Source organism: Neolamprologus multifasciatus, chromosome 22 (assembly GCF_963576455.1).
Source record: "Neolamprologus multifasciatus chromosome 22, fNeoMul1.2, whole genome shotgun sequence".
Lineage (NCBI taxonomy): Eukaryota > Metazoa > Chordata > Actinopteri > Cichliformes > Cichlidae > Neolamprologus > Neolamprologus multifasciatus.
The window spans coordinates 17,876,371-17,903,109 of NC_140459.1; the positions used below are offsets into that span (position 1 = coordinate 17,876,371).

The 26,739-nt window shown below is 40.3% G+C and overlaps 1 protein-coding gene across 7 annotated transcripts in view; it reads left to right on the top strand.

Moving 5' to 3' along the window:
* The first annotated feature begins 1,769 nt into the window (after positions 1–1,769).
* The window catches only part of spire1a (spire-type actin nucleation factor 1a), a 36,548-nt gene continuing 11,578 nt past the window's right edge, over positions 1,770–26,739 (top strand). For all 7 annotated transcript variants that reach the window (XM_085147747.1, XM_085147749.1, XM_085147748.1 and 4 more), the window contains exons 1-4: positions 1,770–2,340; positions 6,458–6,489; positions 22,644–22,910; positions 24,590–24,715. In XM_085147747.1, coding sequence (XP_085003873.1) covers positions 1,995–2,340; positions 6,458–6,489; positions 22,644–22,910; positions 24,590–24,715 — 771 coding nt within the window. In that variant the 5' untranslated portion in view covers positions 1,770–1,994. The remainder of the gene's footprint in view (positions 2,341–6,457; positions 6,490–22,643; positions 22,911–24,589; positions 24,716–26,739) is intronic.

Consider the following 26,739-nt stretch of genomic DNA (forward strand, 5'->3'; position numbering starts at 1 on the left):
AGCATACTCAGGAGGATTTTCAGGATGGGGCATCTGGCAAATTAGATCATATGACCAGCAGATGGCGTAGTTGATCAGCTGAGGTCTTAATATCTAAACACAAAGAGGTTTGAAAGTGGTAACAACCACATTAAGAAAAGCGCTGACTTATCGGAGGCTGTCGGCTTCACATGATTGTATGAAGGACAATCTGTTGGTCATATAAATAAATTTAAGAATCTGAATTAAAATGGTGTGCATGTGATAATGGTCGCTTGTCAAGAGTTTTTAATGACTTTACTTAGATGATGTGATGAAATGTGTACAGACCGCGCCATATTTGTGATGGCAAAACAAACCTCAACGTGTATGTTTCAAAATTACTTTTTTCTTCTTTGCATTAAAATATTTGCTGGCTTTGTAATGTATGAAATCCAGGGGGGAAACAAGTGATCTGAGCATTTATTTCTCATTACACGAATTAAAAGAAATCAACCTTTTCTGTTTCCTATTGTGATTAGACTGGAAAAGCATCCGTTTTGGACTGAGCTATAAACTGTTTCAATTATAAGATAAAGTTTCAAAAGCGTTACTGACTACATTTCCCAATGTAAAATTGGCTTAATTGTAATTATGTGTAATGGTCTCTTTACCTTTAAGAGAATAATTAATTAGTTTTGCCCAAGCATTATGTAGCCAACTCTGACAATCTCTGATGAGTGAGCAAATCATTTTATAAAACAGTTTTCCGTCATGAGTTTCTTTGTACTTTGCTTCCAAGCAGTGGGACTTCATTTTAATTTTATTTTTAAAGTGGTGGTGATCAATAGTTCTCTAGGTGATCTGAAGGTCTTTCAAATGTTTTCTTTTGACATTGGGTGCTTATTCAATTATTTTTAATCCAGTCCTTGTACTTGACCATTTTCAGAGGAATGTGTTTTGTGTGAATTGTTTTTTTTGCTGTTGTTTCTTTTTCTTTCATTTTTTTTTGGTGGCCTTTTTGTGCCTGTGTCAGCTGGTCCATCATTGGTAATGGTAAATAAATAAGTTCTTCATAAGGAAGGGAAACAGGAACTGAAGGCTGAGGCATGCCAAATTACATAAGAACTGAACTCAAAATCAGTGACAAAAGGTCTTGTGGAGTGATGAATCCAAATGTGAAATGTTGGTTAAGATTGTCAGTATATACGGAGGAGGTCAGGACAGGGGTAAAACACTGAGAATACAGTGAAATTTCCACCAGATTTTGATCTACTTTGCAGTACCATCTAGAAAGAATCTAATTGATAGTGGCTTCATTTTTCTGAATGACAATGACCCCAAACACATGGATTGAAAAACACACAATAGCACACCATCAGTCAAGTTCAAGCTGTGTTGAAGACTAAAGGCAGCCACACTGAATATTGACTTTGAAACTGGTTAGAATTGCACAAACTCTGTTTTTGACTGAAATCCTGTACTTCCAAGTATGTTTGCAAATGTTTCAAGAAATATCTGCACCCAATTCCAATTTTTCCTTGAAAAATAGTTATAGGAGTAAGTACAGTCCACCACATGATTTGTTGACCTTTGTGACACACCTTTTTAAAACAAAAGCCCAAATCAGGTGTGTCGACTTGTACTGTATGCTAAGTATTTTTTTAAATAAAATATATTTGTTAGTTTTTTATATAATTTAAATGATAATTTATTAATTTATGTTTTTGATCAAAAAATATGACCCTTGATTACACACCGGAAGTTCTGTGAGTTATAAAAGACAGGGGTTTTGGCATGTTGTTGATGTTAATTGGTAGTTAAACGTTCAGGCTTTAGGACCGCGCGGATCACGTTCTCGGTTGGCTGTGGCTCGCTGTGAACCGTTGGCGCTCCACGGCCGCGGTGACGGTACAGATAACACCTGGCTGACGGAGGAGGCTACATCTTATCATGTAGCTGGGCAGCTCTGGGACGTTACCTGACAAATCTGTTCGTTTTCCCCTTTACGTTATGTGGGCAAAAATGATTTGAGGATGGCCAAGCGACCGGGGACTGAGGACGGGATGGTGACTTCGCCCACCGTTCTCCGGAATTTCGCCGCCGATTTGAGCATCGGAGACGTGAACATGGACTGCAGCGACGGAGCCGAGGAGCTCTCTTTAGAAGAAATCCTGGCTTTGTACAGCCAGCCGATAAACGAGGAGCAGGCATGGGCAGTGTGTTACCAGTGTTGTCGGACTTTAGCGCAGAAACACCGGAGGAGAAGCTCCAAGTCTGCCGTTGTCTCATCAGCCGAGCACCCGAGAAGGATTGAGGGACCCGGGAATGTGAGGCTCGGGAGAGACGGGACTGTCAAACTGCACTTTGAAGACAGCGCAGGTAACTAAACCAACCAACCAACCAAGACCGGGCAGGTGTCCGCTTTAGCTTTGTGTGCTATGAGTAACTGCACAGGTTAAACGAGGGAGACTGGCTTTGAACAGGCAGCCGTCAACAACAACAACAAAAAGCATTTTCCTCCACATCCCTGACAGGCCAAACGAATGGAGCATCCCTACGAAGAGGCCATGTTGTTGTAGCTGCCTGCTTTTAGCCATGTGGCGATTTTGTTTACAGGCGCCTGTTAATAATCATAGATCACCGCATAGCTGCTGGGGGGGAAGACCACGAAAGCTTGTGTGATGAATTATTTACGTTGCGGGTTTGTTCTCATAACAGCGCAGCGACTGATATTTACATCACAAACATGATTCATATTAAAGCTCGGTTTAGACTGGTTTGTGAGCAGGGCTGCCTAACAGCCACTCTCCCCTGGAGTACAGCGGTCAGTTAGTCAGCAAACACAAATCACGTGACCTGTTCAAATTGCAGAGCACCTTTTTCGGTGCCAGACTGCGGTGAAACAAAACACTCCCTACAAGCACGAGGCCGGAGACAGATGAGTCATAGCTGCTCTTTGTTGTGACATTTTGGGGTGAATTGAGGGCAAATCTGGGGCCAGGAGGCAGAATCCATTCAACAGCAAGGTGCCAGGTGTAGGCTGAGAGGTTACACGCAATTTAAATCTAGCTGGATGGAAGTTTGTGAACACATGTTGACTGTATACATCCTCTATATCCACTCTGTTTTTGTTTCCGTCATACGATTTAGAGGATACTTGAACTCTTTAATACAGGCTCATTTTCTATACAGATATTTTTGGGTAGTAAATAGACTTTTTTGGCTGTACAGATAGGAAAGCAAGTTATGTTTAATTCAATTCAGATTTATTTATATGGCATCAAATCACAGCAGTAATCGCCTCAAGATGCTTTACATTGTAGGGTGAAGACCTTAAAATAATACAGAGAAAACCCCAACAGTCAGATGACCCCCCCACTATGAGCAAGTGCTTGGCGAAAGTGGGGGGGAAACCCAAACGTTTAACAGGAAGAAACCAGGCGGGATGGCCGGTTTGGGGTGAAGGGAGAAGACACTGTAAGAGAGTCAGAGGTTAATAATAAGTAATGCAGAGAGGTGTATAAACATGGTAAAAAAGAAACACTCAGTGCATCATGGGAAGCCCCCAGCAATCTAGGCCTATTGCAGTGTAACTAAGGGAGGATCGTCAAAATTTTACTTTTAAATATCCTGGGAATAATAAGTAAACCAGCAGTCTGGGAGTGACACGATCTGTTTGGTTGATACGATACAATGAGGTCTTTAAGATAAGATGGATCTAAAGTGAGAGTAGATGTCTAAGATGAAAACGGTCGACTTCTATAAGACCCAGACCAGAAAAACATATTAGAAGCCAGCAGGTCTCTGTGTACTGAAACTACAGATGAAACTGTAGTATATCTCTATACACAGGAGAAAGGCTTAGTCTTGTACAGCCGCTCAGGTGTGGAGAAAGGTGTGTAATGTCTTTAACTGCATTCCATTAATATTTCAGAGATGAGATTGGGTGTGTCTTTCTGCGCAGCCACATTATGTGGGGAGCCTATTTGAACCTTTCTTATTTTTTCCATCCCCCTGTTTTGAGTTGACCCCTCTGTCCAGCTCTGCCTTGTCTAGACTAACCAGTAATATTGTCTTCCTGTGACTCCGGCTCTCAGAATAAACAGATTCACTCGGTGCCGCTTAGCATCTTTGCACCACCAAAAATGGAACAAATGTGTTGATTAGATGCACTGACTTTCAGAGTGCACATCAGTTCGAGATTATGGGGAGAGTCCTCTGCTGCTGCTCCTCCTCGCTGGTGGCTGGAGTATTTTTGGGACAGCTTGGCCCTGTCCTGATTCCTATTAGGCCTGGTGATGAGAGAGATGTGAGACCTATTAAGCATCCAGCAGCTGAGCGGCTAGTGTACCACACCGGCATAAAATCAGGGCTTATGCAACCTGCATATGGCCTGCATGAGTCAGTGACAAGGTGGCATGATTTGGCCAGCTCCCAGACCACCATCAATAAGCTCCTCAACCCCTCTAGTGATATTGGCCTATATTAAGATTTTGACTGCTGCTGTGGGTGGTTATCAAGACATCTCAGCAAGTGAAGAAGTGTTTATTTTCGTGACGCACAGCAAACAGAATCAGACTAATAAGCAGCACCAAGTCTTGGCTTATTTTGCAGTGAATCGAGGCGTGATGAACATGCTGCAGTCAGATCAGTTCACATGGAGCATGGGAAAGAATACCTTTGCCTCCTCTCCTGAATGCTGCATCAGACGAGACGTTTACCCTGATTTCAGTGATCCATACCAGCAGGAGCTTCTTTTCCTTCTAAATTTATTTGACTAGCTGGTAGTCATGGGTAAAGACTTGGCAGATTAATTATCGTGTCTCTCTGTGAAAGCCGCGAATGCCTTTCAGCAGCACAGAGGCTATTTGAATGAACAGAATAGTCAGGCTGACACTACACTCCTCTAAATATGTCCGCTGAGATTTACTTGGCCTGCAAGGGTCCTGGCTGAGCCACCGCTCCTCTGCTGGGACAAACAGAGGATCCAGTGTTTCCCGAATGAGTATTCATGAGTAATTGTTGGCTGTTATTTAGTGGCCTGCAACAGAGTTGTTGCACACTATGAAACAAATGTTTTTCATGGATGTGTCCTTGAGCAGGAAGTCTAATTTCATTTGAATAGTTTATGAGTTGAAGCCTAAATGGCACCAGTGTTAGTACGCAGAATGATTGCATCTCTGGCCAAAGTTTTTCATTTATATGCGATGACCTAATTTTACAGTCTGGACTGTTGCTCTTTCATTCTGTACTTTAAACTATTGCCTCATTCTTACCGGTGGTTATAGGTCATTTGGAGCAGTAGTACCCTCAACAGAGTTGTTGCACAGGCTGAAAATAACCCCTGTATCAACATCCCTGTGTTGGTGTTGTTCCCAGATCATCATAATTAATGTCACATTATCGTGATGTCATAGTTTTGCGACCATCGCGACACACACCGAACCCTGACCCCATTACTGTAACCCAAACCACATCCTAATCCCGAACTCTCCCGCATTGGCTGTTATTTTCCACATCGCGAAACTATGGGAATATGAAATATGAATATGAAATTCATATACTGACTTATTTTGGTAACACAACATGCTGAAATTGTATTGAAAAGGAGAAAAATTAGATGTTGGGTCAGGATGTTTTGGAGATATATTTTAATACACTGGATATTTCGAGCATTATAATATCCATCATGTAAGATGGATATTATGAACAGACATGTTTAAACACAAACTGCAGTCTTTTTCTAAACTTAAAGTAATTTTTATGCTGTTGGCATTAAAAATCCGATTTATTGTTATATTTTTCTTCTGGATACAAAGGAACTGCTTATTTCTATTGATTTTTAGGATGCTTTGTGGAGATCTTGAGGCAGTGCTGGGTGGAAAAATAATTGCCTGAAGAGATGTGGAGACCCTGATTTGCTTTTTTTTTTTTTTTTCTTTTTCCCCCCAAAACATGAAAGATAAAGTGTAGTCATTTTTTTTTTAATTTTAAAAAAACAATAATTGGTAACATTTCACCTTTTATGCAGGTATTTATCGAAAGGTCATAAACCTGAGGTATTGATTTCTTTTATTCTTTCTTTCCATTTTAAGCAATGTATCCATGGAAACAATAGCGAGAGAATGAGAGCAACGTTTTGATGTTTGAATGAAAATACTACTACAAGCAGCCCCCAGTGGCTGGTTTTGACATCTGTCTGCCTCAGGCGATGTGCGAGCAGCGTGCCGTGACTTGAGAGGAAAACATAACTTTTTACAATCATCTTCAGTGCCGTTGAGTAATCTTGCTCGCTTCTTCTAACCTTCATTTTACTTTGTAACACCGTGTGAAGTTTTCCTCGCTTCGAGGCGCCTTTGGATGATTTGTACAGTGGATTCCCATAAATGATTAAGAGGGTGTGTTTGACTTGGTGATTGTTACAGGCAGCTACTTGCACAATAAGTGACATCCTCATTGTATGAGTGAATAACTCTCCTTTCTGCTGTCATTACAGATAAATACCAGTCGGCCCCTACGTCATTAGAGGTGAGTTCACATTCAATTCAATTTAATTCAATTTATAGGTAAAGCAGAAGCACTGACTCATAACAGCAATCACTACATGGTGCTTTATACTGAAAGGTAAAGACCCTACGGTAAAAGAGAGAAACCCCAACAATCACACGACCCCCAGTAAGCAAGGACTTGGCAACAGTGGGAAGGAAAAACTCCCTTTTAGCAGGACCAAACCTCCAGCTGAGGCAGGGAGGGTCAGTCATCCGCTTTGACCAGTTGGTGGGGTGAGGAGGGGAAGATGGGACAAAAGACACACTGTGGTAGAGAAAGCCAGTAATCAGTTTTGAACAGTTTTTTTCCTTTCAGTGATTCCAGCAGAACATTTGGACATTACTTAAATGTTTGAATTAAATGTTTACAGTCTTTTCATTTCACAGGAAGACTATTAGTTTGCTTCAACGCAGACAAAACAATTTCACAATCTGTTGCCATTAGTCTGACCATCACTGCTCCCATTACTTAGAAGGAACGCTACAAATGGGCTGGTGTGGCAGCTGTGGTGCAGCGTTGCTCACTCTGGCCCTGCACAAAAACATTCCCTCATGTCTTGTGAGTGCAAGCAGATATTAAGCGTTAGTCCGTTTTCACTTTACAGACTAGGAGAAATATGGGGTGGGGAGCACATCCCAGCCAGACCTGTGATGCGCTTAAACCTGAGCAAGTGGGTAAGAGCGCAATACAAATAGCGCTCTTTACTTTGTTCTGCAGTTATTGTTTGTGCTGCACTTAAAAAGAGCAGCTCTGTTGTTGTTCACCGAATGTTGTTGTTCATCAGTTTATTTTTAGCTCTCATCGCCAAAACCACGTTAAAAGGACATGTGCCCAGTGTGTGTTTGTCCAGCACTATGTGCTGTATAATGTTGGGAGGAGAAGTCTTCATTATGTGTACAGAGAGGATACTTTGTGTAATTGGTCCATCAGGTCTGAGCAGTTTATGTTTGTCTTTGTTCACGTGATCTCAGGCATGCACAGTATGCAGCTGTCCCTGCATGGCCAAGTTTGAAATAGGATTTCTCTTCATCAGCTGATGGTCAACACTGATTATCTCAGGGCTGAACCCGACCTGTGGCAGCTTGGTTAGAAGTGAAAATGCTTAACCTGGGTTGGTTTTCTTTGCAAGTTCATGCATCTGCCATTGCATGATTGGTTTCTACAAATAAGCTGGGAAGAGGGTGTGTTATTTTTGTTTTTTGTTTTTTTTTGGTGGTGATAATATCTTGCATAATGGTTATTGTTACCAAGTTTTTCAAAGCGTGAAAGTTCCACTGAGGGAAGTGTGGTTTAAGGCTTTAAAACTGTATTTATCAGCTTATGCACAAATGTAACCAAAAGAGCACTCGGAGAGAATCTTCTGCAAATCCCAAAGGCTCTTGTCTGATTTTTTTTACATTTTATTTATTTATTTATTTTTTTAAAGAGTGATGGCAATCTCTTCAGGGGGAAAAAGGAGGGGAAAAAAAGATTTCTGCTCAGGTATCATGCAAATTGGTTTTGCTCTTTAAAAAAATTCCCGTCTGCATCTTGCAAGTGGAAATTAATTCTTCTATCCAATCCATCAAGGAAATTGACGCCCAAGTTTCGTTTGTTGTGTCTGTGGATATGCTCCACTTCCCCACCAGGTTTCATGAAACTCCAGTTGTTTGTTTTTGTGTAATCCTGCTGACAGACTGAAAACATGTCTCCACCCTGGGTTTTGCGCTTTGGAGGAATTACCTGTCACCTGGGCAGAGCTCAGTTTTCCCACGTGATGGTGACAGCGTTGATGTGTTTTATTAGAGCTGGAATTTATTTTTTAAAATCACTGCTTTTATGTGGACCAATCATCTGACTTTTCCTTTAGAAGCACTCTGAAGTTTAAATATTTTCAAATCTAAATTTAGAAATTGTATTTTTGTCATTTCTTTTTAATTGGCGATTTGCATGAGAACCTAGCTCTTGCAGAAATAGCCAATGCCAGACGCTAAAAGGGTGAAAACACAAAAGTAAAATGGAGTTCCCACTTTAACTGGGAATGATAATAGTGTTGTCAGAAAACTTTATAAAGACATTTAATTTCAGTGGGTAGCATCTATCTATCTGTCTATCAGTATAGCCAATACGTCAGTATAGCCAATACGTCAGTATAGCCAATACGTCAGTATAGCCAATACGTCAGTATAGCCAATACGTCAGTATAGCCAATACGTCAGTATAGCCAATACGTCAGTATAGCCAATACGTCAGTATAGCCAATACGTCAGTATAGCCAATACGTCAGTATAGCCAATACGTCAGTATAGCCAATACGTCAGTATAGCCAATACGTCAGTATAGCCAATACGTCAGTATAGCCAATACGTCAGTATAGCCAATACGTCAGTATAGCCAATACGTCAGTATAGCCAATACGTCAGTATAGCCAATACGTCAGTATAGCCAATACGTCAGTATAGCCAATACGTCAGTATAGCCAATACGTCAGTATAGCCAATACGTCAGTATAGCCAATACGTCAGTATAGCCAATACGTCAGTATAGCCAATACGTCAGTATAGCCAATACGTCAGTATAGCCAATACGTCAGTATAGCCAATACGTCAGTATAGCCAATACGTCAGTATAGCCAATACGTCAGTATAGCCAATACGTCAGTATAGCCAATACGTCAGTATAGCCAATACGTGTAAATGCTTTAAACTAAACCTGCTGAGCATAAGCATGTTAGCACTGTCTGTCTGGACGGGCTGGCATGCTCAACTAGTGATCCGATCACTGCTGTAACTGCCTGCCTCTAAGAGCTGGTAACAGTGCGTTTCAGCTTAATTTAATAATGTAAAGTCTTCTGACATTAATTAGAACTGTAAATTCATCCCATTGTTTTCCCCTGACCAATCTGCCTTCGGATAATTTGGGAAAATTGATTTATATCCCTTGCACACAAAAGGTGCAAAGGTGTTTATGGCCTAATTCCTGTGCTCCTAATTCTCGACTTTACATGTTTTTGTTGTGTCTCAGTCGCTTGTGGAAGTGAGTCAGCCACTACCCCTCTCTCTTACCTCTGCTTCTAGTTTTTGGAGCCAATCACTAGTTTGTTAACACCTGCTTTACAACCAGTAAAAATGGGTGTAATAGGTAATCATCAGTAGTGCTAGAGAAACAAATAATCTTTTCTTGACATTAAAAACGGTGGCATATTAGGAAAAAATGTTTGAGTTGTACTGTGCACCTTCTGTTGTAGCCTACAGGACAAGCTTAACCTAGTTTGTCCTAATCTGAAGATTAAGGTGAGATTACTGGTAGTATCCTATTACAAGGTCCCCAGGTTGCCAGATCTGCACTTTGGGGCCAAAATGATTAGTTTTCCAGTATAATGTTTGAAGTAAACCCTTGGAATTAATATAGATTGTAGTGGGCTGAGGTTTAGCTTTAGGGATTCTCAGCAAATTGGAGTTAATGCAACCTGTCTTTAGGTCTGTTTTTTTACTGCTTAAAACATTATACCCTTAAAGATCAGTTTAAAGTCCATGTGGGGACCATCATGTTGTGTTTTGTAGATTAAGCTTCTCAGATTGGGTAGAAATTGCATATATTTGCATTTCAGCATCGTGCAGTAGTGACTTCCACTCTGTAGCGGGTTAAGCAGGTGCTGCTATGAGGGTTCTGTAAGCGCAGGGGCTGGATGTTTCTCCCATCACCCTTATGTGAGTCACTAGAGGTTATAAGCCTTGTCCCTGCAGAGACTGCTCTTCAGTTATGTCAGCTTTGACGAAAGAGTGCACATTTGTGGAAGAAACAGGGTTTTCTTTATGTAGATCTCAGGCACGGCCGAGGATTGTTCTGATCTGTTTTCTGCATGCTTTTTTGTAGACGCAGCTTTTGAATTCAGTCACAGTCCCCCGGGGTGAGTCTCAGTTGGATCCCTGTATGCCCAACATGTACCAGTGACCTCATTATGTTGCACCCTGCTTTTATTCAAATTGATCAATTGATTTTTTGGGGGGGGGATGCTGACTGCTTTTCTTTTAAAGCGGCTGGCATTACAGTCCCCGAGGTTACATTTCTGCCTATAGAAGAAAATTCACACAGAAACTAAACCGCAGGGATCTGTTTAGCATTTAGTGCTATTCTGGTCAAGGTTTTCTATTTATATCTAACACTGAAGAAGCTCTTGCTCAGTATTTATTTTTATTGTTTCTTTTTTATGTGGTCCAGCCAGGCTTGAGAGATTAATATTTTTGGTCTGTCAAGTCTATAAAGTTATCAGATCTTTAGCTCTTTGTGGTTTTTGGAACAAGAGGAGCTGTTTTTCTGCTGTGCCATAGAAGCTGTCTGTCAGATTTGTGTGGTGTTTAGAGCTACTTTAGGGATTCTGACAGCATTTAGGTCAAACTCAGTGGGAGGACTTTTCCAGCTGGTGATTAGTGTATTTCACTGCAGCCTTTAAACTCTGTAGGTCTATCCACACACTGCCATTGGCTTGAAGCTGTTTGATTAAAAGCTGATTCTTTGTGTGATGTATTCAGTCTCAGCTCATGTGTAGTTTTTATCTCTGTGTGCCTTTTTTTCTTTCAAAAATGTTATCCTGCATTTTCAGTGTCTGCTTTTATGCCAGTTTCCCATCGAAGTGGAAATGATCATACGTAACATCAGAGCCGACTGTTCTCAGGGTTCAGCGTTTTCCAGTTGACTTCACTGATGAATGCAAACTCAGCTGAGTTTGACCTGAAGACGCAAAGAAGCTCCGTCTTCTGTCCCACTCTAAAATGGGAAGGTGATGCTTCAGACCGGAGGAGGCTGAGCATCCGCTCCTGCAGTGGAAGACCTCACGGTTTAACTTTGGTTATGTAACTGTCTGTGTTGTGGTGGCTTCACTCTACTGCTGCAGCAAATGCTGAAGGCGGCTTATCTGACGCCTTTGTGAACTCTAAAGACCGCAGTGATACCCAGGGCTGTACGATTGTGTTACCTCTGCTCCAGGAATCTGTTCGGATAGTTGGTGTAGTCTGCAAAAGGGAAACTGTCTCCATTTCCGGTTCCACTACAGCTTGGAGAGTAGCTGGACAGTGTTTGTAGACACGTCCATCACTTTCATGCAAATTACAACTGCATTACTGACTATAGTAGTGACCAAAGCAATCACAAGGAGGGATTTTTCTTTTTTCTCCAAATCAGTAATGCACATTCTTCCCTCACGACAGGTGACTGACAGATGGTCATGAACTGACCTTCATAGGCCTGAGTGACTGGTCATTTAAAAATCATGCAACTACTTGCAACTGGTCAGGAAATCCTAATTTCTCCCCTCATGCCCAGTGGCTGCCAGATGGGACTTTATTTGCCCGATCTTACATTGTCACCATGATTGTCATTTTTCCAAGATGGTGGACAAGTTAACATCATGTGGTTACGTGTCTGCAAAACCTCAATAAGCAAATTTCATTTCATTAATGGCCACATCAAGGGCCAGACATGCAGTTTATTGATATGCTTTAATTTGATTAAAAAAAGAAATGGAGATCTTATAAAAAGAAATGTTCTAGGTCACATAGAGGCTTCGTACAGGCAGTTCTGTCCACAGAAAGCTGTTCTTGCACATGCTTCTACAAGTATCACCTAACATGTTTTATAGATCCGAATATAGCAAGTTATGGCTGAGTCAAAAAAGATCATGTAGTTCATGTGCATCATAGAGCCTGGTGCTGAAATTAGCCATGATAAAATCTACAAATTGCAAACTACATTTTCAGTTTAAAGATGAACCAAAAACCTCAAATTGGCCTTTGTGACTTGGACGTTTCCTCTTGTGTGATGTGGAAATGATGACGACAATATTAGACTTGAGCTTTTGCTATAGTTGAAATGTTTTTAAGCTCAGCAAGTTTCTTAAGCTGTGGTCCCGTTCATGACTCCTGCTAGGTCGTTTTTAAAATGCTGACAGTCTGTTGTCAAAGAATATAAAGAAGACTTCAGGTTGCTGAAATTGTGCCTTTAAGTTTGTGCAGTTTGGTATATGCACGAGGTGAGTGCCAAGATAGATTGAAAGATACAACCAGATCTTATTAAGAACCCAAAGTGATAGGCGACGGGATTTGACCCGCCACCTTGAATTAAAGCAAGGCCCACCAGTTATTTCATTGGCCGGCGACAACCTGCATGTTTAGAATCACTAGTGAAACTTTGAGTTTACTCACCTGTACCTTGAACCTTACCTTGAGGATTATTTGACTAGTACTATGTTTAATGATCAGACTAGTTGTAAATTCTGCATAAATTGGGTAGAGGTCTCAGCAGCACATGAGCCTGACTTCTTTCTGCTTTGCTCGTGTGAGGATGTGCTGCTCTTCAGCACAAACGACTCATTCTTTGCACATCTGCGTAAGCGCTGACTCACCGATGCTTTTTCCCTCCATCTTGGTTGCACTTCTTATACTGCTTTTCAGCTTATACAGCTACAAGAACTACAACTATACAAGAGAATGTAAACAGTTGAGTTTTTTGCGATCTATTTAAAATAGTGAAAATTTGAATTGGCTACACATAAAACATACAGTAGTAGGAAGAGTTCTGTTTTGCTCAAAAACCCACATTAAACTACACTTTGCAGAATAGGTTTCTGTGCTTTAATGTTGGTAAAACACTAAAACTCCCTCTTTAACATCCTAAACCTAGTCTGCTTAGCTGGTTCAATGAAAATATGGCAAAGCTGGTTACATGGTCATGGTGTTTCCTGGCTTAAAATAGTCCTTTGGAGGCTCACTATATGCATAAACTCTATTGGTCCAGTTAAACAAAAAGTCTGTATTTGCTTGCCTAACAATAGGCTGTGTATTTTCCAGGCTAATTTTGGTGAATTTGAGTAAGTAAAAATGACAAAACCTCACCAAAAATGCTTATATTTGGGAAAAGAAACACTGATTTTTGTAGGTGTAGGCTTTGAACTGTGAATGTCTGAACTAGAATCACACTGAGATGAGATTCTGGAAACTGCACTGCATTAAAATATTGTGCCAAATTAGCTTGCATCCAGACCATTTTTACATGTTAACATGTGCGCCATCAGCAAATTTTTAAAGTCGCTGACACCCAAGCCTTTTTATTGGTTTCAAATAGCCTTCCAGTTATCCCTTAGGATTAAAATTCATCATTCAAGCTGGTAGCAGATCCAGTGGTAGCATAAGCCACATTAGATGTATAAGAACATGCTAATTATTTAGCTTCTCTGTCCTCAAATTGCTTGAGTGCTTGAAGAATTTGTTTGCTTTTGCAACCAACAGAACATTTAGCGTGCTTTGCTTGTGGTTGGAACATACTGGCTTTAAGGAAGTAGGTCTAACAAGGAAATGAAGGAATATGGCAAAGTGTTCTTTGTTTAAGGGTGTATTATTATGTAAATGTTTCAGGTAGTAGCATAGCACAGAGCCTAAACTGGGGTGTGGGTGTGTGTGTGTGTGTATATATATATATATATATATATATATATATATATATATATATATATATATATATATATATATATATATATATATATATATATATATATATATATATATATATATATATATATATATATATATATATAAACCTCATACAGGGAAGGGGGGGGGGGTGCTCTGTGGTTTATTTAAGCATCAGACAACCAAGGTTAGTTGTATGACAGATTAATGACTTTTCCAAGCAAATATATGCGCGCACACACTCCTCCCTAGCTGTTGAGACAAAAAAAAAAAGTGTGATCTGCCTTTTTGGTTCAAGAGTGAACATGAAATCTGTGAGGTGGACAAAGGTTATTCATGAATGAGGAATTATTTTTGTATTTTGTCACAGATTCTTAAGATAATGCCTCTGGCACAGGGAAGTAGATTCTCTATGTAAAATCCCTCATTGTTAAAAAACCTTCCCCATGCAGTGATGTAATGCAGATGGTTACTATCTTTCTTTGTGGAGGTTGTGGGAAAGTGCACTCTATTTTGAGTGGATTGGTGATTCACAATCTTGAGGATGCTTGTAAACTTTCTGAGAAAGCCTGTCACAGAGCTCAAGCTGAATTCATTCTGTGTTATGATTTTCTTTTTCTTCGGCACCCAGATGACTCATCCTGCTGCATTTCCTACTAGGCATTTTTAAACACTGGTTATATCCCGTGTTACCTGCTGTGGCTGCTTGGGAATTTACTTGGAGCCTTATTCACCTAGTAGTTTGCTACCACACTTATCCCGTAGCTTAAACCCCAGCAGTGATTTTCCTGGCTGCCTTTCACAGCTGTTTACCCACATGCTTCCTCTTCCTCCACCTCACTGCCTCAATCCTCTGAATCACAAGTCTTCAGATGTGACTGTTTTCAGTTACACTCACCACAATCTGTATTTTCCTTATTTCCTCTCCTGTTTTCTTTTCAATAAGTCTGGCTTTTGATACTTAAGATGCCTTTTCCCCGTTCCTTCTGACTTGAACTCAAAGGAACTTTCTCCATATGTCGCTGAACAGAATTATTTAGCTGCTGTGTTGGTGGACCTGTGGCCCGTTCCCACTGAACACTGATTCTTCCATCCGTCGTCTTTGGCTTCAGCTCCCTTCGAGTTAAGGTTACCAGTTGGGGTCTGGTAACCTTAACTCCAGTCGGAGTCTGTGAGCAGTCATAGGGTGAGAGGCGAGATACGCCCTGTTCACATTGCCAATCTATTACAGGGCTAATCCAAAACCATTCATGCTTACATTCACACCTGCTGACAATTTAGAGTACAGTTAACCGAACTCTTTGAACTGTTCTTTATGCAGCTTCTACAGATTTATACACATCTGCACAGCCAACAGCCGTGGCTGCTGATATTTTTGGGTTGATATCATTCATGTGAGTTCAGTATCTCTTGAAGATGTTTAGAGAATTTCTTCAGATTTGGCACAGGCCTTCACTTCACTTGGACTGAAACACAAACTGTTTAGTTTTTGGTGATCAGTGCTAAGGTCAATGTGATGTCTTAATACATGTTTAAGGCTATAACTCTAAATGTCATACTTAAGTATGACAAAATTCACATAAATATCTAATAAGATAAAATTAAGAAGCAAACTTTGATACAGTTGAAAGCATCAAGCATGTAAGCTGCAGGTTGGTATATACATAAGTGTGATTTATTGCCATTTATATTTATCTATGAACCATATGTGGCAAAATTAATCCAAATTATCGTGATTATTGTACTTGGTGCTTAATTATTGTATTAAACAGTGATCCTTACTGTGCTGGTTGCTGTTGAACCACTGGACAATCACTGAAACTAATTTTGTGTTTGATTAGAAAATTTGATTCAAACAGCAACTGTTGGCTAAACGTACTCTTGACCCACCACTACAGAAAATGTTCCTTAACTGGACATGTAGTATAGTGAGACTGCTTAGCCTGGACATGAATACATGAGGTTTCTTATGTATACGTGGTGCAGTATAAAGCTGATGATCCCTTTTGCCTGTGAATGAGATCCCCATGTGCAGACTGTCACTCCTGAATTTCCTAGTTTCCCTGCCCACTACAGTGCATGTTGTACTACAGATGGATTAAAAGGTTACATAATAAGACACTAAGGAATAGGATATTTGTTTTAGCCTGGGAACAGGATTATCAACTGCACACAGATGATTGAGGAATGATAACGATGTAACACTATCTTTAATAGGCAAACAAATTGTATTATTGGTTATAATCCAATATGCATATCTGTGCACAGAGACTTTGAAGAGCAGGTGCTCAGGTCAGAAAAAGCCATTATAAAATAATAAGAAAATATTGAGTTGCACACAGTAGCTTACCGATTTAATTATATCTATGAAAATATTTTCATTAAGTCGGTGATCTTATTCAATTTCATAATATTCCAAAATATCATACACTTAAGTAATGAAAATGATGAAAAATCGATAAAATTTACAGTGATGTATTGTGACTCCACGCAGATATGTTGAGGACTAATGCTCATGACATTATGATCACATGGTTCTTTCTGTTGTCACACATGGGGTCCAACAGAGCTCAGGTGATTTTTAAAGCAGAATAGCTTGCTTTTTATAAGTGGGCTGTTACTGCTTATGTTCGTCCGGCTGTACCGACGTGCTGTAATTGTATCTCAACTTCATAATGCTGACAAACGTGGACGAAGCTAGTGCAAACACGGTCGTTACCTGGCTGTCGCTAATAAAAGCAGGTCAGAGCCATGCTGCTGCTCCTCTGGGTGCTGCAATGGCACGCATAGCTGGCTGTGAAGATAAGATGGCTGGGCCGGGCATTGTTGGTCAGAGATTAGTTTTTGTTTGATAAAATTGGAAATTAATTATATACAGTTTCTAAAATCCCAATGCGTTGAATTAACTGAAACTGATGCCCATTCAGAACTCGATCTTTCACCATGATCATGGGTTCAGAATTTTTTGTCTGACCCTGTGATTCCTCAGATATGTTACCAAACCCGTTTTGGCTTTTGGACTATACAAATACTGCAAAGCGGTGTCTGTAAAGTGTAAACGAAACAAAAAACAAACAAACATTTAAGCTACAATGTGCAAGTACATTGTCACAACTGTGAAAAAGGATCGTACAGTATCCAAGTAAAATCCCACACTCTAGAACTGCGTGGTTTTCTCAGTGTCAGTTATTTTAGTAGTCGGTCTGATTAAATTAGTTTCTATTCGCCTTGTTGACCTTAACATACCTAAACGTGTGCACTCCACACCCTTCTCTTCCATGTAGTACTCTCCCAGACTCCAAAGACGTGCGCAGTGCTGTTTTTGGCACCAAACCAGCGCATATTCAGCCATGCCCATCAGAACTAGCTTCACTCACAGCAACGGTCTGGTTTGTTTGGGACGCCTCCCTCTTTCAACAATACACATCTGGAAATAGAATATGCAGTGCAGTAATGACAGAGCATTTATTTAATGGCTATGGTGACAAGTGGCAAACAAAATAAACACAGAAGTTACAGCAAATGGCAAAATTTACTGAAGTCGATTTTTGTGCTTGCTGCTGAAACTTCAGGTGAAGTGCTCTGTATTCTTAGCCTTTGAGTATCAAAGGATGTCCACATGCAGAATAGTATTTTAATTTTTGTGGGTACTTTGCTAAATGTCTTCACTCTCACTGCGCTCTGATTGAAATCATTTGGCCCGGTCATAACGATATCTGACGTTTCCAAGGTTGTTTCAGGTCGACTGTCCAATACTTCCGACACTTGTTGACCTCAGACCGAGGGTTAGATCGGTGAACTAAGTGCGCTGATGTAAAACTAGCAGTTTTGTGTGATCTGATAGTTGTTTGAAACATCAGGGAAGAAAACAAAAATGTAGGTCATGTCCTACTAATGAGAAAAGGCAGTGATGAAATGAAATCATCTCATGGATTATGGTAATTATTAAGTTTCAGTCGGCTACACTGTGGCCTTTTTACTCATCACTTTGAAGACGTGAACTGTCCTCCGTTCAGGTGAACTGAGGTTTGTTGTAGATACGGTTGTTTATCTGAGTAAGGCAAGGGTACTGTGAAATGAGGCTTGTTCCATGAGGATGTGCTGGTGTGCTTTTAATTATAGCGGAGCATGAGCTGGAGGAGACAAAAAGCTGAATGTCGTCTGTCAGCTGGAAAGAACATAATGTCGGCATAGTTAACTTGGAGTAAACAGATTTCAGCAGACGGGAAAGAAATGTTTTTACCCCTCGAGCTAAGAAGAGCCACCGATTTGAACCAATACAGTGAAGACTTACAGCAGAGTATTACTGCATTTGCTTTCTGCAAATACGATACCCCAAAAACCCATCTCCATAGAGACTGTGTCAGCTTCCAAAAAGACAAAAAACAAACTAAAAACCAGCAACAAACAACTTAAACATTTACAAAGAAAGAACAATACAGTATCCACATCTGAACCAAAGAGTAAAACGGTGAAATGTGGATTATTAAATATTAGGTCTCTCTCCTCCAAGTCTCTGTTAGTACATGACTTAATAATTGATCAACAAATTGATTTACTCTGCCTTACAGAAACCTGGTTGCAGCAGGATGATTATGTTAGTTTAAATAAATCAACACCCCCGAGTCATTCTAACTACCAGAAATCTCGAAGCACAGGTCGAGGGGGCGGTGTGGCAGCAATTTTTCACACCAGTCTATTAATTAATGAAAGACCAAGACAGACTTTTAATTCATTTGAAAGCCTGATGCTTAACATTGTCCACCCCAGCTGTGAAACTCAGAAACCAGTCTTACTTGTTATCATCTATCGTCCACCTGGGCCTTACACAGAGTTTCTGTCTGATTTCTCAGACTTTATATCTAATTTAGTTCTGAGCTCAGATAAAATAATTATTGTGGGTGATTTTAACATCCATGTAGATGCTAAAAATGACAGCCTCAACATGGCATTTAATCTGTTGTTAGACTCAATTGGTTTCTCTCAAAATGTAAAAGAACCCACCCACCACTTTAATCACACTCTAGATCTTGTTTTAACATATGGCATAGAAACTGAACATTTAACAGTGTTTCCTGAAAACCCTCTCCTGTCTGATCATTTCTTGATAACATTTACATTTACAATAATTGATTACGCAGCAGTGGAGAGTGGACTTTATCAAAGTAGATGTCTTTCTGAAAGCGCTGTAACTAAGTTTAAGAATATAATCCAGCCACTGTTATCATCGTCAATGCCCTGTACCAACACAGAGCAGAGCAGCTATCTGAACGCTACCCCAGCAGAGGTCGATTATCTTGTTAATAATTTCACCTCCTCACTACGTACGACTCTGGATACTGTAGCTCCAGTGAAAACTAAGGTCTCTAATCAGAAGTACCTGACCCCGTGGTATAATTCTCAAACACGTACCCTAAAGCAGATGACTCGTAATCTGGAGAGGAAATGGCGTGTCACAAATTTAGAGGATCATCATTTAGCCTGGAAAAATAGTTTGTTGCTTTATAAGAAAGCCCTCCGCAAAGCCAGAACAGCTTACTACTCATCACTGATTGAAGAAAATAAGAACAACCCCAGGTTTCTCTTCAGCACTGTAGCCAGGCTGACAAAAAGTCAGAGCTCTTTTGAGCCAACCATCCCTTTAACATTAACTAGTGATGACTTCATGAACTTCTTCACAAATAAAATTTTTATCATTAGAGAAAAAATTACCAATAATCATCCCACAGATGTAATATTATCTACAGCTACTCTTAGTACCATTGATGTTAAGTTAGACTCTTTTTCTCCAATCGATCTTTCTGAGTTAACTTCAATAATTACTTCCTCCAAACCATCAACGTGTCTTTTAGACCCCATTCCTACAAAACTGCTCAAAGAAGTCCTGCCATTGATTAATTCTTCGATCTTATATATGATCAACCTATCTCTAATCGGCTATGTACCACAGGCCTTCAAGGTGGCTGCAGTTAAACCTTTACTCAAAAAGCCATCTCTAGACCCAGCAGTCTTAGCTAATTATAGGCCAATCTCCAACCTTCCTTTCATATCAAAAATCCTTGAAAGAGTAGTTGTCAAACAGCTAACAGATCATCTGCAGAGGAATGGTTTATTCGAAGAGTTTCAGTCAGGTTTCAGAGTTCATCACAGCACAGAAACGGCTTTAGTGAAGGTTACAAATGATCTTCTTATGGCCTCTGACAGTGGACTCATCTCTGTGCTTGTCCTTCTTGACCTTAGTGCAGCATTCGATACTGTTGACCATAATATCCTATTAGAGCGATTACAACATGCTGTAGGTATTACAGGTATTGCACTGCAGTGGTTTGTATCATATCTATCTAATAGACCCCAATTTGTGCATGTAAATGGAGAGTCCTCTTCACACACTGAGGTTAATTATGGAGTTCCACAGGGTTCAGTGCTAGGACCAATTCTGTTTACATTATACATGCTTCCCCTAGGCAGCATCATTAGAAGACATAGCATACATTTTCACTGCTATGCAGATGACACCCAGCTCTATCTGTCCATGAAGCCAGATAACACACACCAGTTAGTTAAACTGCAGGAATGTCTTAAAGACATAAAGACTTGGATGGCCACTAACTTTCTGCTTCTTAACTCAGATAAAACTGAGGTCATTGTACTCGGCGCTGAAAAGCTTAGAAATATGGTATCTAACCAGATTCTTACTCTGGATGGCATTACCTTGGCCTCCAGTAACACTGTGAGGAACCTTGGAGTTATTTTTGACCAGGATATGTCCTTCAACGCACATATTAAACAAATATGTAAGATATTTGTTTAAAAATATAAATAAAAAAATATGTTCTTCCATTTGCGCAACATCTCTAAAATTAGAAATATCCTGTCTCAGAGTGACGCTGAAAAACTAGTTCATGCATTTATTACTTCCAGGCTGGACTACTGCAATTCATTATTATCAGGATGTCCAAAAAACTCACTGAAAAGCCTTCAGCTAATCCAAAATGCTGCAGCAAGAGTACTGACAGGGACTAGAAAGAGAGAGCATATTTCTCCTGTTTTGGCTTCCCTTCATTGGCTTCCTGTTAAATCCAGAATTGAATTCAAAATCCTGCTCCTCACATACAAGGTTTTAAATAATCAGGCCCCATCTTATCTTAATGACCTTGTAGTACCATATCACCCTATTAGAGCACTTCACTCTTGCTCTGCAGGCCTACTTGTTGTTCCTAGAGTATTTAAAAGTAGAATGGGAGGGAGAGCCTTCAGTTTTCAGGCCCCTCTTCTGTGGAACCAGCTTCCAGTTTGGATTTGGGAGACAGACACTATCTCTACTTTTAAGATTAGGCTTAAAACTTTCCTTTTTGCTAAAGCATATAGTTAGGGCTGGACCAGGTGACCCTGAATCCTCCCTTAGTTATGCTGCAATAGATGTAGGCTGCCGGGGGATTCCCATGATGCATTGAGTTTTTCCTTTCCAGTCACCTTTCTCGCTCACTATGTATTAACAGACCTCTCTGTATTGAATCATATCTGTTATTAACCTCTGTCTCTCTTCCACAGCATGTCTTTTATCCTGTCTTCCTTCTCACACCCCAACCGGTCGCAGCAGATGGCCGCCCCTCCCTGAGCCTGGTTCTGCCGGAGGTTTCTTCCTGTTAAAAGGGAGTTTTTCCTTCCCACTGTCGCCAAAGTGCTTGCTCATAGGGGGTCATATGATTGTTGGGTTTTTCTCTGTATCTATGAAGCGCCTTGAGGCGACTTTTGTTGTGATTTGGCGCTATATAAATAAATAAAATTGAAATTGAATTGAATTGATACTGAGGACATATGACACTGAATACAGTATAAAGGAAGTTTGTGGAGTGACCGACGTGATTACTCATTAAATGTGGTCTGATTTCATCAAGCTGAAGTTGTCTGTCCACAGTTCGCTCCTGCTTCTGCAGTATTGGTCAGAATTTAACCAAACTTAAATGCAATGATCACCCAAATTGTGATCATAGTCACAGTCAAGGTCATTGTTGTTGGTCTCAGTGAATTTTAATTATTAGTGTGCACAATACCGCTAACTAGTGACAAGAAAACGTATCCTTTTCTTTCTGTACTTCACACATTACATGTGAATTGTGATGATTGTGAGACACATGAGCTGCTATGTCACTCACGTCGGAGTAACATCCGATTGAGCCATGTAAGAACAAAGGAGGTGTTTATCCAGAGAATTCACACAGTGAGCAGAAGTCATGGTTGTTGCCTCCTTGATGCTCTGCAGAACATTTTCTATTGTCAGGAAACATGTCCGACTGAGACTCGCGTGACATTATGAAGCATTCATATGTGGAAATCTTTTCATCATAACTATTCAAAACACAATTTGACTTATCAAATGCATAAAAGTTGTACTGTTCATGCCTTTAACACAATGAGTAATGACTCACATTGCGTGCTAGAAAAAGTAAGCAAACCTATGTGCTAAAGACTGATATTCTTCTTGGTGTTCCAGTTTAGGAGATGATGGAAGTTGTCAGTGTGTGCACCTTTAGAAGTCATCCTCACAATAATTAAAGTCCACACTTACATTCTGAAACAAACAGTTGTACTTGTATCTGTTGTTCAAGCCCTTGAGTGCCTAAAGCTACAAAATGTAAAATCAACTTGGTGACCTGTACAAAATAATAACCCACAACCTCTTCCTTTTAGGTTATTGACTCACTGGGTGTCATGATCTACAAAGCTCTAGACTATGGCCTCAAAGAAAACGAAGAGCGCGAGCTCAGCCCGCCGCTGGAGCGCCTCATCGACATGATGACCAACACGGAGGAAACGGAGAGTGACCCTTGTCCCGACGAGGGCTACGAGGCCACAGAAGAAGAGGATGAATGCGAAGAAGAGGAGGAAGGGGACCTCGTGTCCGATGGCTCCAGCAGTACAATCAGTAGCATCCAGAGCTATCGAGACATCATCGTGGTAGGGTTTTATTTTATTAAGATACACATGTAAACGGTTTGCAATGAGAGCTTAGTTTGTCTGCCAGATTCCTTGAGTACATAAATCTGTTCTCAACACACACTGCTTCTAATAACTCTAATAATTAACTGCAGTGTTTCTGCTGTAGAGCTTCATCAGTCTGATCACTTGGTCCATAATGGATTGAAATGGCAGAGCAAATTGAAATGAAGCAAAGCTATCGCAGGCATATGAAATGTGTGGCTTTCTGTTTTGTGTGGAATAAACTGCCATATAGTTTGTGTGCTTGCCACATTTTTACAGCTGGCTTATTAAGAAAGCAGTGCAGCCGCATGTAATCACCCCAGCACAAACGTATTCCCCTGATAGAAGCTGTCACACTGTAAATTCCCCAAGTAGCTTCTGAATAAGATGGGTAATTATAGCCCTGTAAACACACTGGTATTAGGGGAATGGGGTTAGAAAATTTCACAGCCTGTTATAAAGCCTTATAAAACTGATGTGGAACACAAATATCAGGTCTTCCCTAAGCGCTTACTCCTCCAGCAATCACTCTGTTCAGTGTAAAGTCATTATGGCATGGCTGCAGACAGATCTGGCACGTCTACATCCAGTTTTATTCTCTTCTGACAAACAGAGGTATGTCACTTTGAAGTTCCAGCGAAACGTGAAGCTGGTACAGTATGACAGGACCTGCTAGCTGGCATCCTACTTAGACAGAAATATTTAAATGTTAAAGTGCCGAATGGGTTTCCTCATTGCTCTTGTACAATGGAGTGAGCGGAGGCTACATGAGCTGGTATTGTTCTACTGAAAGTGTCAGTTAGGGGTTTGGATCCAGCCACAAATACGCCAATTATGGCTCATCAAATGAAGCCCTGAGTTTAACATCAAATATAACTCCATATTCTTATGTTTGCGCACTTTGTGATTTCCAGAAGTTCGACTGTTATTTTGCAGTTTCACTTGGTTTTTCCATATAAACATTTTTTTTGCATGTTTCCACAGAGAATTGTTATCAGTAGAAACAATGGAAACGACAGCTGCGGTGATATTTTAAGAATGTTTAACTCTCACTTCTCATGTGTCATATCGCCTGTTATTTTCCCATCATGACAAGAAGGCGTCTGTTTGCGGAGTCACACATTTTTTTCAGCTTGCCAAGCCCTTTACCTGAAAATGAAAATATGCCATCCATCTGGTTCCCTATTGTTTTTTTGGAGATTATTTGACAGCGCATGCATAACTCCTCCAGGTAACTCTTATTGTCACAACAATTGGACTCAGATACCACGCAGGTCGGAGCTTTAAATGGTGCGCAACCAGTGATTGTCAGGCAGTGTTGTTCCAGCTGGTCAAGCAGGTTTAGTGTTATTTTTGTCAAGTTCCCCAACATCACACGATGTCTTTAGCCACGCATGAGGCATGACTTTGAGAATTAAAATGCCCACTTTGGTCCAGATTGGAGTTAAATTAGTCTCAATAGGGTTACAAAAGTGTACAAAGTGTATGATCCACAAGCATAAAGACGATTTACAAATGTACATAAAGGTTTGTGTGTAATTTGGAGTACTGACAAATGTGTGCTTCAATCTACACACAGATATAAAGCAGCTTTATTGATTGTTTATTCCATAAGCACCAGTATATGTAATACATTGCATTCTTTGCCTCTACAGCTATGTTCTTCCCACCTACCCAGTCCATCAGATGCCCCCAACCATTACCAGGCTGTGTGCCGGGCTCTGTACGCTGAGAGCAGAGAACTGCGCACTTTCTTGGAGAAGATCAGGAGTGCCAAGGAGGTATGAACTTTTGATGTGTGACATTATGAATTTATTGCTAATTTAAGTGCAGATGAGTGCGACAGTCTTCTGCACTTACCTATTTTAAATGTTATCGCTACATTTCCAAAGTTGGGTGAACTCTTATGTAAGTCACTCAAGAACTAAGAGGGCACGTCACAAATTTCTCATATTATAAACATGAGCGCTAAGAAAAACTGATGGACAGAACAGACTGTAATAAAGGACCAAACTCTCTTCTAACTGTTTTACCACTCTGGTTTGGTACATCTGTTTGCTTAAACTGCTGGAATAGGGATCTATTCGGCCAACGGACTTATTGCTGGGGCAAGAAAATCCCAGAGTGGTGCCCAGAAGCAGAAACAACAACAGTCCACGAAGTGATTATAGTACAGATTGACTGAGGCGGTGGGTGTCCCTGGATGACCCTCTTGTTAGGCTAGCCATGAGCTCGAGTGCTTGGCACAACTTAATTCTGAATGGACGCGTTCTGGCATCCTCTCTCAAGTAGCTGTGCTCAACCTAACAGGAACAGTTGTGTAAGCGGGATGTTTTTACTGGAGTAGCTGAGAATTATTAGGGTGGAATACCCACTTGTGCTGTTTTTCCTTTTTCTTTTTAGATAACTGCTATGTGAATTTGAACTTTTATAATTAAACTCAGTCAAGGTCAATGAGCAGCCTTTAAACTGTTTTAGCTCCCATCTCACTTAAAGGCAAATTTCTTGTGATTTTATTTAGAGTAATATAAATTATTTTTTTACAGTCATGAGGGGGAAAAACGATTCTCAGTTGAATAACTAAATACGTCCTTACTGCTTCCATATTAAGAAGTTAAGTAGCAGAAGGCAGGTGCTGCTAATCAAATGCTTTTGATTAACTGATCATCAGCAAGTCTTAGCAGCCCTATATATTAAAAAAGGAAAAGGGTGGGGGGGGGAAAAGAGGTTTTGCCAGTTTCTGGTATGAGTGTTAATACAATGACATGATCTTCACTCAAAGTTCAGAGTGCATTGCTCAGAAAAAATGCAAAAGGCCCAAGAGCTATGTCTCAGAGTTTACAGGCCTCAGGTGGTATGTTCAACCTTAAACCTTAGTGCAGTGCAATTAGCAAAAAAGACTGAACAAGTATGGCCTGTTTGGAAGGGTTGTCACAGAAAGCCTCTACGCTCTAAAAAGATCATGTCTGCACAATTTTTCTCCAAATGTAGACAAACTTCTTCACTTTGTCTCATCTGTCCGAAGGTATGTTGTTCAAACAGTCTTGTGTTTTGTTTAGATGCAGCTTTATAAATATAACACATCATATGAGCGCAAACGACTAATACCAACGATAAAGCACTGAAGTGGAAGGGTGACTGTTTGGGCTTGTTTTGCAGCCATCTGGGCACTTTGCAGACATTGCGTTGACCATGAACTCCTCTGTGTACCAAAGTATTCTGGAGTCAAATGTGAGGCCATCTGCCTGGCAGCTAAAGCTTTGCTGAAACTGGACAGTGATCCCAAGAAAATCAGCAAATCTAAAAAAAAAATGGCTGAAAACGAGTCAAGATGCTGCAGTGGCACAGACCAGATTGAAAGGCTGAGGTGGGATCTTAAGAGAAATAAGTTTAAGGAGACCATGTAGCAAAGCCAGAAATGGTAGGTTTGCTGTACAATATGTACTGTAAACACTAGCTTCTGTAGCAGGCATGATTCATGCAAACAGTCTTATGTAAGACGGTGTGGTTATAGAATCAAGTTTAACTTTATTACAGCAATTTAAAGAGCTTACAGGATTGCATCAGACCACTGGTGTATAGAGGACTGGCTGTAGCCTTAAAGGCCTCTGGATGATTGCTAATAAGCAACCATACACTGTACCTCACACATGCTTACAAATTAGGGAATGATCAGTTTTTCTTTTAGTTTCTCTCACCGTTTCGGACTTTTCTCTAACAAGATTGTGAACAGCATTCTTCTCTTGGGAGCCAGCCAGACTAGAAACAAATGTAAATGTATTGAAAACGGCATCACTGACTCACT